A 14,949-nucleotide genomic window follows, 5' to 3' on the forward strand; every position below is an offset into this window, starting at 1 on the left:
AGGGTTTTCCTTCAGAGTAACATGTTGGGGGTACAAGGAAGGTGGGAATCCTTAAGCCCTGTTGGCACTGCTCCTCCAGCCAGGAAGGCTTGACCTTCAGCTCCCTGTGTATTCAGGAAAGGTGTCACCATCCGGCCACGGCAGGCAGGGCTGCCGCTTCTGTGCCCGGCAGCTTCGGGCCGCCTGACTCCCCAGGCTGAGACCCAGCATCGTTTACTGGGGAGACTGACTCAGAGCCTAGCGAAGTGGCCCTCTGCAACTCTGCTTGATCCAGGTTGCTCCCGCTGCCCGAGGCCACAGCCTCCAGCTTTCCACCTTCAGGGTGGCCTCACTAGGTCCAAGTGGCCTGGAGTGGGGCTGGGGCAATGCTTCAGGAAGGGGTGAGCTAGAAAGGATGTGGCCCTGAAGCTGTGGGTCTCAGCCCTCTAGCTGAGCCTGAAATTCAGAACACGTCACAAACCTCTGATTGCGTTTGGCCCCAGAGCTTGCAGCCCAAGAGAAAGAGGGACACTCCCTTCTGCCTCTCTCTTTAGTCCTGCTAAAACGCTCCCCTTGCCAACATGAAGGATAAAGAAAAGGGAGAAATCGTCTACTTGGCCTGTGCGGTGCCAAAACTAAAACCAAAACAAAACATTCCAGCTTCCTAAGGTGTTGTCTTTGTGGCGAGAATCCCTGACGTCAACAGGTATTTTTCTTTTAGCCTCATGCAGGTGTTTGATCCCCACAGACAGAGCCCCCCGCCAAAAAGGTGTTTATGGTTGTTAGAAAAAGGGAAAGGAAATCTGACAAGTTTTAATTATTCTAAGGCCTGCCATGGCAGGAGGCCCGTAGCCCTGGACCCAGCTGGCATCTCCGGGTTAACCCTCTCTTGCCTGTGCCGCCCGCTTGACAAGCACGTGACTGGTGTGTCCAGGCACAGCCCTCTGAGGCCAGCGTTATCCACTGCTACTGAATGATAGCGGCCAAATGACAGCTCGAGCTCACTGAGCATCTTCTGATGGGGATGGAGGTGAGAGGCGTGAAGGTGATAGCCACGTTAACCCCACCCATCTGGGGGAGCATTTTATGGTCCTCAAGGCACGTTTACATACAGTATCTGAGTGAGACGGCTTGGAGGTATTTGCTATTCCCGTTTTACAGATGAGAAAACTGAGGCTCAGAAAGATGATGCGCCTGAGAGTCAGAGAGGTTAAGTGACTTGCCCAAGGTCACATGTAAGGGTGTGGCTGAGCCAAGACACAGACCTGCATCTCCTGGCTCTGGACCCAGGTCTCTTTCCTTTGTACTGGGTACAGGTGCTCACATCAGATGTTCGAGTCAGTGGGCCCACGAGTTGTCAAAAAGCCTGCATTTGAAACTCTGCTGATTTCAGAATGGGGGGACTTCCCTGGTAGTCCAGTGGTTAAGACTCCTACCCTCCAATGCAGGGGACGCAAGTTCAGTCCCTGGTCGGGGATCTAAGATCGTGGCGCGGCTGGAAAAAAAAAAAAATCAGGCCTTGATTTTAGAATGGGACATGTGTAAGGGGTCACAGAGAGTTATTAGCAACGCCTCATAACAACCCTATGGCAGGGATGGGGACAGCCATGCCTGGTCCATAATGAGGATAATACCTTGCTCAGAGCTACCCAGGGGGCTGCTGGCTGAGCTGGGGTTTGATAAGAGTTTCTAGCCCAGGTGTCACTTTGCCTGAGGCTAGGTCTCCTCTGCATAGCAGGGGCTTTCCACCCATCTACTCCTGCCGGGGGAAGCCTATCTCGTTAATCTGGCCAGATACCGCCCTTTAGCAGTTACTAAAGAATTGCTAAACAAAGGTGCCTACAAAGGAAATACTCCAAAACATCAATGACCTTTATTTCTGGGAGCTGATGTTATCCTTTGGACTTTTCTGTAGTTTCTGAAATTTCTAAAATAGAAATATATATGATTAGGGAGAAAAAAAGATTATAAAAGTAAAAGACAAAAGATGGGAAAGAACTAAGGTCCTCTTCTTGCCAGTGTAATTGGCACACATGCCTCCCCTCATAGCTTCCAGGTTAAATAAGGCATCGGATCTCCTAGAAAAAGATAAAAAATGGGATCTGCCATTGCTAGACATCCCCCACTCGGCACTAGGTGGGAACTGTTGACCGGTGGGATGAACGTGGCTCCAAATCAGGAGATCCTGCCTGCTTTCCATCTCTTGGCCACCTCGCAATGCAGAGAAGAGGATGGGAGAGGGCAGGGCTAGGGGCCTGATGGCTGCACTTAACCAGAAGAACAGCGCGAGGTGGTCCTGGGGCTGTAAGAGGCAGGCGGGCGTCCTTCGATCCAACTTGTTCGTTCAGTACGAGCTGTGTTGACCAAATGCCTGGGCTTAGGTGCTGGTGCCGGTGGGGACAGGGCCCTTGTCTTTATGGGGCCCCCCCTTTGTGGATGAGACAAACATGTAGACAGTGACACCGTGAGACAAGAGCTATGCTAGAGGAACAGTAAATGTAGTCCCCAAATGCTTTGGGGTGTGAGGCCCATGTTGAGCAATTACCGAGTGCCAGGTACGGAGGACTTTGAAATTAACCAAAGGGAAGTACACATCCCTAACTTCCTTAGCAACCAGATCCACGTCTCCAAGGCTTGACATTAGCCTTCTCCTTATTCCCATTCCCATTGTCCTGTGATAATTAAAACCCAGCTCCTTGGAGGGGCACCCTCCCAGCTGTGGTAACTACCCTCCAGGCTAGTGTGTAGTAACCGCTGGATCAGGCACCCAGCCCTCTGTGGAAATGCAGATGCCGTAAGGCTGGGACTTCACATGTGCCTGCAGGTGATTCTAATGTGACAGGGCCCGTAACTGGTCACAGGTGGAGTCAGCAAAGCATGCAGTTTGTAACTAGATTAGACGTCCAGTCAAGTTCTACCTCATCCTGGCTGTGTGAGTTTAGGAAACCCCGTTAGCCTGGCCCTCGGTTTTGTCATTGTAAAGCGGAGATTATACATCCTACCTGGCAGGGGATTGTGACGGGAGAGCGAGGCGGGCACAGAGGGCAGAGGGCACCTGCTGGGCTCCCGAGGTGGGCAGGCACTATGCACGCACATCCATGTGCCTCTTCTATGGTGGCACTAACACCACCCCCATTTTATGGGTGAGGAAACTGAGGTAAAGTGGTCAACCAGCAGAGCAGGGATTGAAGCCCAGATCTGCCGGCCTCAGAACCCCTGCTGCCCAGCCAGGGGCTCCCGAGGTCAGAAGAGGTGAAGGCGCATCGTGCTTCACGAGGCTTTGGGCCGTCAACACCTCAGACGTAGTTCATGAGTTGAGCAGTCAACTCGCTGTCTCAACTCCTGGAACTCTGGGCCGTCGTTCTCCAATGCTTCCCGATTCTGCACTCTTTCAGGCACTCTCCTGCCTCTGAGAAGGACACTCGTTATCCTGACCCAGAGGGTGGCACACAGGGTCTCGGGGCTGTTCACGGCCAAGGTGCCCCTGGGCTGGACTGTCCGTTTCTGAGGGGTGTGTTATTTTACAGGCTCTGGACCCACCCTTGCCCCGGGGCTCCTCCAGGGGCTGAAAAGCCGGCACTGCCCCGAGGTGTTGGCCGCGTCCCCAGGCTCAGGCGTGAGCCAGACTCAGCCAGCAAGCTGACAAAAGCCAGGGAAGGGCCACCGAGGCTCCCTCCAGGTGGCTAAGCCCTCGGCAGCAGGGAGATGGTTTCCAGAGCTGCACCGAGGGTCTGGCACTCGGGGGGCACCGCTCCCGACCGCTGGCAGGGCCAGGCCAGGCCCCAAGGTGCCCAGGAGCCAGGGAGGGGCCCGGGTGGCAGGCGGCCCTGGCTTCTCTACCTCCCACGTGGCTCCCCGCAGGCCGGGCGCCCCACCCCTGCCCCGGCACAGGGACTGAGGAGGACAGAGCCTCCCCCTGCCAGAGCAACTGCTTCGCGCAGTGCTGGTTACAACTATGGAAGGAGCCATCGGTGCTCGAGCAGGAAGGAACCCAAGGGGTGGAGAGCCTTCATTTTTCAGCCAGAGAGGGAGATGGGTGGAGAGGTCCTGCGAGTGTCCACTAGCAGCTGCTGCTCGTGGGCTCCCCCTGCCCTCTCTAGCCTCTCCCATGCTCCGGCCGGCGGCCCCACGTCGGTGCTGGACACACTGCATGGCGCTCAGCAGTCCCCGCGTTTTCCTGAGCACCCAGGGTGTGCTCGGGCTCACCCCCTAACTCTGGCACGTGAAGGGGAGCCAGGTCACGGACGCCCCACGGGCACAGCAGACACCCTCCTGAGATGGGCTCTGAGTCCAGCCCAGCACTGAGGCTGCTGTGAGGCCCCTCCCGGGGTGAAGCCCAAACCATCATTCCCTCTAAGGAGGCAGGTTCCAGGGTAACGGAGCGTGAAATGACTTGGGAGAGCTAATGGCCTTGCTCACACTTGCAGAGAACAGATTTGCTTCACTTCCTTTGGAAGGCACAGGTGGGAATCTATATATAGAAACTGCAGGTGCAGGGGCACCTTAATCACTCATAGGAGACCTAGTTCCACAGGGCTCGCTTCCTGACTCTTGGGCAGTGAGGGTTCCTGGCTGGTTCCTGGGCTCACTTGGTGTCAGACGTGAAACTCCCAGCCCATCCGTTTCCAAGCCAGGGAGCCCAGAACCCAAGAAAAGTCTAGAAGTCCCCACACAGGTGCTCCAGGGGTCTTCTGGGGGCTCCCTAAGGATGCCAGGCACCTCAGCCCTGTTCCATCACATTTGACAATGGCCCTGGCTAGAGCTGATCTCCACGCAATCCCTCAATGAAGCGCTACTCCTGCCTGTGCTGGTGGGCGCTCCCTGCAGGTGGAAGTTCAGAAGGCAACCCAAGGAGCTCATGGCAGAGCAGGAAGTGCGGGGGGGCGGGGGGGGGTCTCGCCTCTGTATACTCTCACCTAGAGACACCCTAGCAGGAGAGGCGGGGGGCCAGCCCTCCCTGCAGTCTTGCTTGGGGCTCAGGGGGAATAGCTGTGCTGTGGGCCCCACTCCAGCAGCCTGGCACAGGGGGTCACCATCCTGGGGCTAGCTGTTGCCCAGCAAGGCCCCCACTTGCTGTCCAGGGCAGTGGCAGGGAAGTTGGGGAAGTCCCCGGCCCACCCTGCGGGCCTGAACCCATCGTGTCCAAGCTGAGGACACCCCTGCCTGGGAGATGCCTCCATGGCAAATGCTGAGGTGCTTTGGCGTTACTGGCTCTGTGACTCTGGACAGACCACTTGGTGACGAGATGCCAGTACTGCCCTATCAGCCCAGCCGGCCGTACTTGGTGTTGATAACAATGGGAAGGGCGACACAGGTGTCAGGTGTGAGCAATCACCCCCAAAGTGTGTGGGAAGCATGGGTTGGTGACTAGTTCTGCTCCAGGCAGTTGGGGAACAAAGGAGAATCACACTGTCCTCCAGAACTCCTAAACCTAGTAGGAGAGATAAGAATGTCGTATGGGAAATAAGAAAAAATAACTGACGGCTTAGCTCTATGAAGAATGGATAAAGTGGAACTAATATTTGTGGAACCCCGTGTCCTGGACCAAGGGTCTTATATATGTTTTATTTATTTAATTCTCAGAACAGGCAGGCATTATTATTGCACCCATTTCACAGATGAGGAAATTGAGGCTCAGGCAGCTTGAGCAACTTGCCCAGAGGGGCACCTCCAGTGAGTGGTGGTGAAGGACTTTGGACCCACAAGCCAATGCTCTGTTCATTCCACTCGAGGCCTCTCCCCAGGCCTGGAGGGCAGCCTGAGTGGGAAAGTCAGGGATGGTGTCCTAGGATTGTCCCACCTGTGTAAAATCAAGACCTGGCTCTAGGAGAATTGAATTCATTCATTCATTCATTCGATCAATGCCTTTTTTTTTTTTTAACTTAAAAAATATATGACTTTATTCCAACTTGTGTTTCCACCTCAGCCATGCCTTTTGAGCACCAGGCCTGATCTCTCCTGCGTGTTTTACTGTCTGGTGAGGAGACAGGCAATGCTGTGTGTAGGTGTTGCCGTAAGAGGTACCTATGGTTGGGGTGTCACCCAGCCTGCAGGGTTGGGGGGCAAGGGCTGAGCTGGGCACGTGGATGATGGCGTGGGAAGGAGTGGTTCTGGGGGAGGGGACACAGACCCAGCGTGGCTGCCACAAGGCGCCAGGGGCTCAGAATGGGAGTTCAAGGCTGGAGAGAGCAAGGGAGCCAGGAGGGCCGGTTGTACCTTTGAAAGGTTTGAAGAAGGGGAGAAACCTGGCTGCTGGCCTCTTGACTGCAGGGCTGAGTGCAGAGAGTGGGAGGGGGGCAGGGAGGCGCGAAAGGATGCTGAGGTGCAGGCTGACAAGTGAATGTGGGTGTGCTCATCTGGGCCTGTCTTTCCCGTCTCTCCCCTCACAAATTCCTTTCTTGGATGTACGGCTTCTAGGGCTCCCTCATGTCCAGGATGCAACCTTATGAGGTGGGGGGAGGTGACGAGCATCCTCTTTCCACAAAGGGGTCGCATCTCCTGCCCCGGGCCACTCGTCTCCTTATAGGCTGGACTGGGACTGTCTTCATCCATTCAGGCCGCTGCAGCAAACCATCTCCAACGGGGTGGCTGATAAGCCACTGACATTCAATTATCACAGTTCTGGAGGCTAGAAGTCTGGGGTCAGGGTCCCAGCATGGTCAGGGGAGGGTCGTCTGCCGAGTTAAAGACTTCTCGCTGTGTCCTCACATGATGGAAAGGGACGAGGGGACTCTCCGGGGGGTCTCTTTTTTTTTTTTTTTTTTATGCGGTACGTGGGCCTCTCACTGTTGCGGCCTCTCCCGTTGCGGAGCACAGGCTCCGGATGCGCAGGCTCAGCGGCCATGGCTCACAGGCCCAGCCGCTCCGTGGCATGTGGGATCTTCCCGGACCGGGGCACGAACCCGTGTCCCCTGCATCGGCAGGCGGACTCTCAACCACTGCGTCACCAGGGAAGCCCCCTGGGGTCTCTTTATAAGAATAGTAATCCTATCATGAGGGCTCTACCCGCATGACCGCATCACCTCCCAAAGGCCCACCTCCTAATACCAACACATTGGGCTTTAGGGTTTCAACATATGAATTTGAGGGGGACACAAAGATTCAGACCAAAGCAGACTAGAACCCAGAGCCTCTGGGGGCAGACCTGGGGGCCTTCAGAAGGCACCACCCTGTCCTTCCCAAAGGTCAGCCTCACCTGTGCAGGCGGCAGCTTGGCCTAGGACCTTCCAAGTTTGCAAACCGAAGACTATCATATAGTACGTAGAGCTTGACTCTTGCCATTGGCGACGGAGAGTCCCTGCTGGGGCCTGAAGCACCCCCTGCTCTCTGTCCTGGCTCTGGGGCTCTGCTCCGACTTTCCCTCCCGGCAGACAATGGCTCCAGGGGCATCAGGAGAACCCAGATTCAGCCTGTCCCTGCCCCAGCGCCAAGACTGGGGCTGCAGAGCAAGCGGAGGCCGAAAAACATGTTCCAGCCTCTGCCTGAGTCAACAGCATCCCCTGGAAATCAATTCACAAACCCAGTTTGGTTTCTAGGAGGTATTTGAAAAAAAAAATTAATTTTTCCCAGCATCTGAGGTTGTCATCCAGCAGCACACCTCAGTGACAACCCTCACGTGCTTTCCTCACAGCACGTCTCTGGCTCTTTCTCAGAGGCCAAACCCAAGATCAAATAATGAATCATGTTTTATCCAGGCTTCTATTTCTACACAATGCTGATTAAAACAATAACTGGACGTTTAGTTGAGCTAAGTCATGAGACAGGTTATGAAAACTCTTTCCATGGTTCAAGATTAAGTCTCATAGAGAAGGGAGCATGTTCCGAGAAAACGGCCTGGATTTTATACCCAGTCTCTCTTCAGCATCGATCAGAGGCTCATTGTGGCTGTTGGGCTGGGATAGCTTAGATTCCAGCCTCAGAAATCGGGATTGAACAAAATGCCCTTGATCACCTTGGGATTTTTGTTTTCCTGTCTGCCTGGATACTGTCCATTCCAAGAGCTGTAAGAAGCAAACAGATCATAAGTAATGCACCATATAAACAACAATATTGGCCAAAGAAAAGTAAGAATTTCACCATGTAGGTCCTTTCTCTCCAGGCCTAGGTGCAGAATGTTGAAATTGGGCAGGGCCCAATAAAGTTTTGAGCCTTTATTAAAAAGACTTAGACGCTGGCCCTAAAACTTGGCCCTGGTGACTTAACTATCGACACGAGTTTAATGCTCTCCCTGGCAAAGGCTCAGCTGTGGGATATGCTGATTTCAATCCCCCCTCCCAGGGTGGCCTGTTGCCTCTGCAGGGTAAAGTTACTCGTAGGATTCTCAGAGGCGCTGCCTGTAACTCCAGCAATCCTCTAATTGTGGTATAGTATTTGGTGAAAGGGTGTGTTGCCACGGGGTGAGAAAGTACACACACCACGGGCGTGGCAGCTGACCCGTGGCCCTGTTGCAATAGCTTGGCTGTAGCCAACGTGTTTGATTCTCTGAGTCAGATAAGAATGGCTCTTAGGAGAGGCTGGTTGTTTCTAAGGTGGAAGATGAAACCCCAAGGGAGGGAAGAAGTAACTAAAGGTGGTAAGCTGCTCTGCAAGAGGAAGAGGGAGATTTCTTGGGTTTTGCTTGAAGGGATAAGGAGGCGTGAGGGGCAGTGAGGCTCTGAGAGTGGGGAGGGGCTAGAAAGGGGGCATCAGGGAGGGTGGCGGTCGGGAAACTCAGGACAGAAGAATCTAAGTGTGTAGGTGGTTTGCTGTGATGTCTCTTTATCCAAGTCCCATGGATCACTAGGGATTTCCTGGAGAATTAAAAGAGGGGCTGACTCCTGCCTCTGGACTGGCTGGAATAAAAATATTTACTGGCTGCAGTAAAATGGTGCAGAGAACAGTATGGCGGGTCCTCAAAAAATTCAACATAGTATTAGCATAGGATCCAGCAATTCCACTTCTGGGTATACTTCCAAAAGAAGTGAAAGCAGGGACTTGAACACGTACTGTGCACCTGTGCTCATAGCAGCATTATTCACGAGAGCCAAGAGGTGGAAGCAGACCAGACATCCATCCATGGATGAAAGGATAAGCCAAAGGTGATGTATACGTTCCGTGGAATATAATTCAGGCCTAGAAAGGAAATTCCAACATGTGCTACCACGTGGATGAACCTTGAGGCCATTATGCTGAGTGAAATATGGTAGTCACAAAACGGTAAATACTGTACGGATTCCACTTACACAAGGTAATTGGATAGTCAGATTCACAGAGACAGAAAGTAGAATAGTGATTGCCAGGGGCTGGGGGGAGGGAAAATGGGGAGTTATTATTTAATGGAGACAGAGCTCCAATTTTGCAAGATGAAAAGAGTTCTGCAGATGGTTGGTGGTGACAGCTGCACAGCAATGTAAAAGGACTTAATGCCACTGAACTGTACGCTTCAAAATGGTTAAGAGGGTAAAATTTTATGTTCTGTGTACTTTAACACAATTGAAAAAATCCTGGGGGAAAAAAGCCTCTTAGCCCTGTACTTTTTGCTTAGGTTTCTTCGGGGGCTGAGAAAACTCATTTCTATATGGATTTGGCTTGACTACAGTGGAGTTACCTCTTAAGCGGGGACTCAGTTTAGGGTTTAAGTGTGGAGTCCCCCTTGGAAAATTCCTGTGTGGCCCACAGAGTAGGTGGGAAGGGGGCCAACGCTGCTGCTTTTCCTTGTAGCCCTGGAACAAACACTGTGTCTTTGAGCATCAGGTGCAACGTGGATTTACATTCATGAGTCATAACGAAATACGTCTTGCAAGCCAGTCCTAGGGTGGGCTGCTCACGCTGTGGTGGGCCCTCAGGACCAAGCTTAGTGAGGAAACAGAATGATCAGCCTCTTCTGGTGTTGGGCTCCAACAAGTGGAGGGACATGCATCACCTTCCCCACAGGAAGCCGTTTCCTTCCCCTCATGCAGAGGCGAACGCCTCCAAGCTCAGTGGGCGTGTGAGGTGTCTCCACCGAGGTGGCCTTTGTCCAGCCCAAGGACAGACAGATGCCTTACTATCAAACCCCCCCACCACCTTTCAGCTGACTCTGATGGGTTTTCAACACTAAATTGTTCTCTGACCTTGGACCAGACCTACTGGCCATAGAAAAATGGCCCCTTCCCCCCACCAGGCCTCCCTGCTGACCACATCTCACAGGTACTTCCAGACACCTGCTCAAAACTGAAATTCTCCAACTTAAAAGGATCTTTTCAGATTGAAGATGCAATCCCTGAGGCCAATGCCTTGGTTCAGATCTGAGCCGTAGGGTTCCTAGCTTTCAAAGAGAACCATCTTCCAATTACAGGATACCCCAAAGAGAAGTGGTTCAAGGCAAACTCACAGAAGACCATATTAAATAAAGCAGTGGTGTGAGCCGGCACTGGCTTTCAGACAAATTGGACCCCCATCTCCTTCAGAAGGGCTTAGGCAGCACCTAGCCCAGTTCTAGGCATGGCTGGAGGCTCCAAATAAGTGAATGAATGACCAGCTGCCCTCTGGTGAGCCCGCCAGCGTTGATTTGGCACTATTCTAGATCAATACAATTTCTGATTGGCAATACATTTGGGTTGTGATGCCCAAGGATTGAGAAGTAAACTAATGAACAGGACGCTATGAATTTTAACCCCGTTTTGCCAATAAACACTTTGCTGATCCCCAGGCAAGACTTTCTATCTTGGTTTTTCTCACCTATAAACTCTGTATAAAAGAGATCTGTAGAAGTACATCAAAACATGGAAGAGAGAGAACAGAGCAATGAAATGCTTACTGGTGAAGTCGCCAATCTTTCTACCCCGAAATGCACTTGGTTCCAAGGCCGAATTCTTAAATGTTTAAAATGCATTTAAGACAGACATTCTTAAGAATGCAGACATTCTTAAATGTTTAAAAAACAATGTGACGGCATACCCACCACCCAACATAAGATACAAAACATCATCAATAGAGTTGAAGCCCCTGAATACCTTCCCCAATTTCAGTCCCTGCCTCCTGCCCAAAGGCAACCGTGCTCCTGAATCTGGACAAACGTGATAACCACTGCGCTACAGAAATGACGCCTGAATTTGGTGTTTATCATTCCCGTGCAATTCTTTATACCCTTACTCCATATATATATATCTGTAAACAGAGAGACAGCTGGAAATACCTTTAAGCCAGGACTGACACGCATGTCTTCCAGAAGGATTTTGACACAGTATCTAGCTTAGCACAAAGGATTGTTTGGCAAGCACATCCTTATTTGTCACCTCACTCTCTGTGTCTTTTCACCTCCCTGAGCTGGGAACGGGCTACTCTCTCTAGGTGGACCCCAAATGGTGATGCAAGCCCTTCATTAGGTCTCCTGTTAATGGGCCTGGGCCCGTCCGGGACTATGGAGCTGAAGCACCGACCCCCCACCCGTCTCCCCGGCCCAGCTCGGCGCTGACGCCTCCCCCGTCTTCCCTTGCAGACGGAGATGCGGCTTCAGGACCAGCAGCTGGCCCGGCAGCTCATGCGCCTGCGCAGTGACATCCACAAGCTGAAGATCGAGCAGACCTGCGACCTCCACCGGCGGATGCTCAACGACGCCACCTACGAGCTGGAGGAGCGGGACGAGCTGTCCGACCTCTTCTGCGACGCCCCGCTCGCCTCCTCCTTCAGTCTCTCCGCGCCACTCAAGCTCATTGGGGTCACCAAGATGAACATCAACTCCCGCAGGTTTTCTCTGTGCTGAGAAGCCCTAAACGGGGCGGTGGAGCCGGAATGAGGGTTTGGGAGGTGGACGGTGGGGGGCGGCGGGGGGCGGGGCGTGGGAAGGAAGCTGAGGCCCAGGTACCCGAGCGGGTCTCCCCGGAGGCAGGGCGTCCCCAGGACCTGTGACACGTGCTCTCAGGGCCCAGCTGTGGAGCTCAGTGTCCCCATGCCTGGCCCTGGTTTAATACCCAAAGAGTCCTGCAGAAGGGCTGCCGCATCCGCTGTTCAGTGAGACCTGGGTCCCCAGGGCACACGTCTCATCCTCCCCTTAGTGACCCACATTCCTGTTTCCGGAATCACTGGTGCTATGACCTGGGAACCCAAAGGGGGACCAAAGCTGTGATTCTTGCAGAAGGCTTCCCCAGGTGCACCGACCCCCAGGGGGAGGTGATTAGATGTCAGCCGCGCCCATGTCACTGTTGCTGTCCTCTAAGTACTGGCTCAAATTCACCCTAAGTGGGTGACTCAGCAGCCTCGACAGGGACCCACCAGCAAAGGAAGACCAAAAGGAATAACACGTGGAGCTTGGGGAAGCCGGCCCCAGAGCCGCAGCCAGTGCCCCGGATGAGGTCTCCGACCTCGGCCCTACAAGTGCGGGGTACACTGTTTCCAGTGTGTGTGGTCCCACCAGTGTAGCTGGGGGGAGCAGGCACACCCGCCCTCTGCTGCCCGTTCTGGCCACGTACACCAGTCCCAACCTCCAAAGAGCCCCTTTGCTGCCACGCTACAACCCTGGGGAGCACCTAGGAGTGGATTTCCCCGGGGAGGGGGGGCAGCAGAGGCCTCCTGGTGTATTCCGACGGTGTCACCTCCGTCACCTTCGTGCCCTCCCCAGAAGCTCGCCCTGAGCCTCCACTGAGATTCTGTGCCTGACTTAAACAACTAATTTTAATTGAATCAGACTGTTACTAACCTGTGGCTAACTTGTCAATAACTGTTTGATTTTTGTCCAAATGGCGAAGCCAGTGGGTAGGTCAAGTACAGAGGTTCAGGGTTTGATTTTAGAAGATTCTCCCTCAAGACAAGTGGGAGGATCGGCAAGGTAAGGACTGAGACCTCAGCAAGTTAGGAAGTTACCCCAGTAGAACGCCCCGTGCGGGGGGTGGGGGTGGGGTGGGCTGACCTTTGACCCATCTAGCCGAGCCCTCTGCTTCATAAGGGAGTGAGGCCGGGGGAGGGGAGTGGTCTCCCTCAGGCTCCGCGGCTCTTTAGCGGCTGTAGAATATTGATGTGTTAATAATAATCATTGTTAATTACGCTACACAGATCACGTATCCATGAACTTGAACTCCAAAGATGGTACTAATGCTTTGCCAAACCCACGGACTGCCAACTGCCACTCTCCACTCACTCAGCCCCGTCACCGCGCCCCCCGCCCCCCCCCCCCCCCCCCCCCCCCCCCGCCGAGTTACCAGTCCTACTGCGTCCGGGTTCCATTGTCGATGTGAGGCGTCCTGTTGCTCTGTCTTTCATGCTTCGTCTTCCTGTAGAATTTCAGTGGGGCCCAGGCGCGCTCACACACACACACCATGACCCACACTGGGGAGCGGTTGCTTTTCTCTTGTGGGCCAGGAGTGGGAGTTTGTGGATGACCGGTCCCTAGTTAGAAAAGAATTTGGTGTTTTCTTGTGGCTTCCAAGAGCCGAAGGGTTTACGCTTCCTTCAAAGACGGTATTACCATGTAGCCAAGATCTGTTTTTCCTTCGGCTCTGAGCAGTGGCAGAAGTCTGAGGCGCAGAGCATTTGTCCATGAAGAAGCCCTCGGTGGAAGGCTAGGCCTCCTCAGGCCGGCTCCTCCCCAGGCAGGAAGGAGAGAGGTTTTCTCTAGTTAGTTGATGCCTCTCCTCAGGGGTTCTGTCTGAGCGCTGCCAAGTCCTACAGAGGCGTGCCCGCCAGCCGTCCTCCAGAAGAACCCTTGAGGTCTTGAGGTGGCCGGCCAGCCTGCACACACGCTCACTCTTCAGAGACGTGCACATACACACACTTGAACCCACACAGGCAAGCGCATTCCACAACTGAAAAGAGGGCCAAACTGATTAGTTTTCTTTCTAGGAACCAGTCATTACAGTAACTAAAAAAGCTGGGTCCGGCCACAGCTGAGTGGTTTACCTGAATTTCGTCAACCCAGTTGAGTTGGAGTCAACTGGGCAATTTAGTTGCTCAGTTGACCTAATGATTCTTTGAGATCGAGAACACTTGATGGAATAGGTTTTGCAATAGGCGCACTTTTTGGAATAGGTTAGATGTCTCAGCTTTTGTGCTTAGTTCATGCCAAGGGAATTTTATTTTGGGATAAGGGGGGAGGAGAAGTCAGGAAGAGAAGTGCGGGGAAAAGACAGGTGTGTTTTCTTACTCACTGTCCAGTGTCTGTTAGCGTCCTTATTTCCATGGCGAACACAGGCAACTAACCAAGTCATTTAGGCTTTGTGAAGTCCCTGCCTCCTGTGGGTCAAGAAACGCCTGAGTCAGTCGCAGCCTAACCTGCGTGCCCAGCTCCCCAGGGCAGCCTTCCAGCTTTACCACGTGTATACGATACTGTTGCAGTTTTACTCATTATCTACCCATCTCCCTGCCATCCCTCAAGGACCCCTGGGTGTAAAACTCGAAGTCTCCATGACACTGCCTCGCAGGGTGATGCCTGACGCCTTCGTGGGCTCAGCGGTGATCACAGGCCTGGGGAGCCCGGGCAAGCTTGAGATGACCTGACCCAGCCTCAGGCCTCCTCCCTGTAGCAATACCAAGTGCTATTACGTAATCGATGGACAATTTATAATTTTATTTTTTATGATTGTTTGTTTCTATATTGCTGTTAGAAAAAGTGAAATTAAAATATTTCAAAAGAATATATTTATAAAGAGGAGAAATGTGCTTCCTTTTATCTTGTTCCTGTTACAGCACACACAGGGCCGAGCACTAAATTGAAAGAGAAAGAAGTGGGAGGAGGGAGGGAGGGAGGGAGGCCTGGAGGGAGGAACAGTCACCGGAATCACTCTCCTTCCTTTATGGTACCTTCCCCCAAGGAGGGCTGCTTGGTGGTGTCGCCGTCAGGAGCCTCCCGGTGCGGGCTGTGTGAGCTCAAGATGTGAAACTGAGAGATGCAGGCATTCATTATTCCTGAATTTGACCAAGGCCAGGGCCTCTCTTACATTAGCCACTTCCAAAGGTGACTCTGATTGGATTCAGAATATATGGGTCCAACTCAGAGCCCTGCTGGATAGCGGACCCACA

The 14,949-nt window shown here is 53.1% G+C and overlaps 1 protein-coding gene across 5 annotated transcripts in view; it reads left to right on the plus strand.

The window, feature by feature from the left end:
* FAM167A (family with sequence similarity 167 member A) overlaps positions 1–14,564 on the plus strand; it is a 35,045-nt gene extending 20,481 nt beyond the window's left edge. For 4 of the 5 annotated variants that reach the window (XM_004278696.4, XM_049711264.1, XM_033403626.2 and 1 more), the window contains one exon: positions 11,438–14,564. In XM_004278696.4, coding sequence (XP_004278744.1) covers positions 11,438–11,701 — 264 coding nt within the window. In that variant the 3' untranslated portion in view covers positions 11,702–14,564. The remainder of the gene's footprint in view (positions 1–11,437) is intronic. The other variant, XR_007478015.1, reaches the window with a different exon arrangement.
* Positions 14,565–14,949: the final 385 nt, after the last annotated feature.

The sequence above is a fragment of the Orcinus orca genome, chromosome 6, assembly GCF_937001465.1.
Source record: "Orcinus orca chromosome 6, mOrcOrc1.1, whole genome shotgun sequence".
In the NCBI taxonomy this organism is placed as follows: domain Eukaryota; kingdom Metazoa; phylum Chordata; class Mammalia; order Artiodactyla; family Delphinidae; genus Orcinus; species Orcinus orca.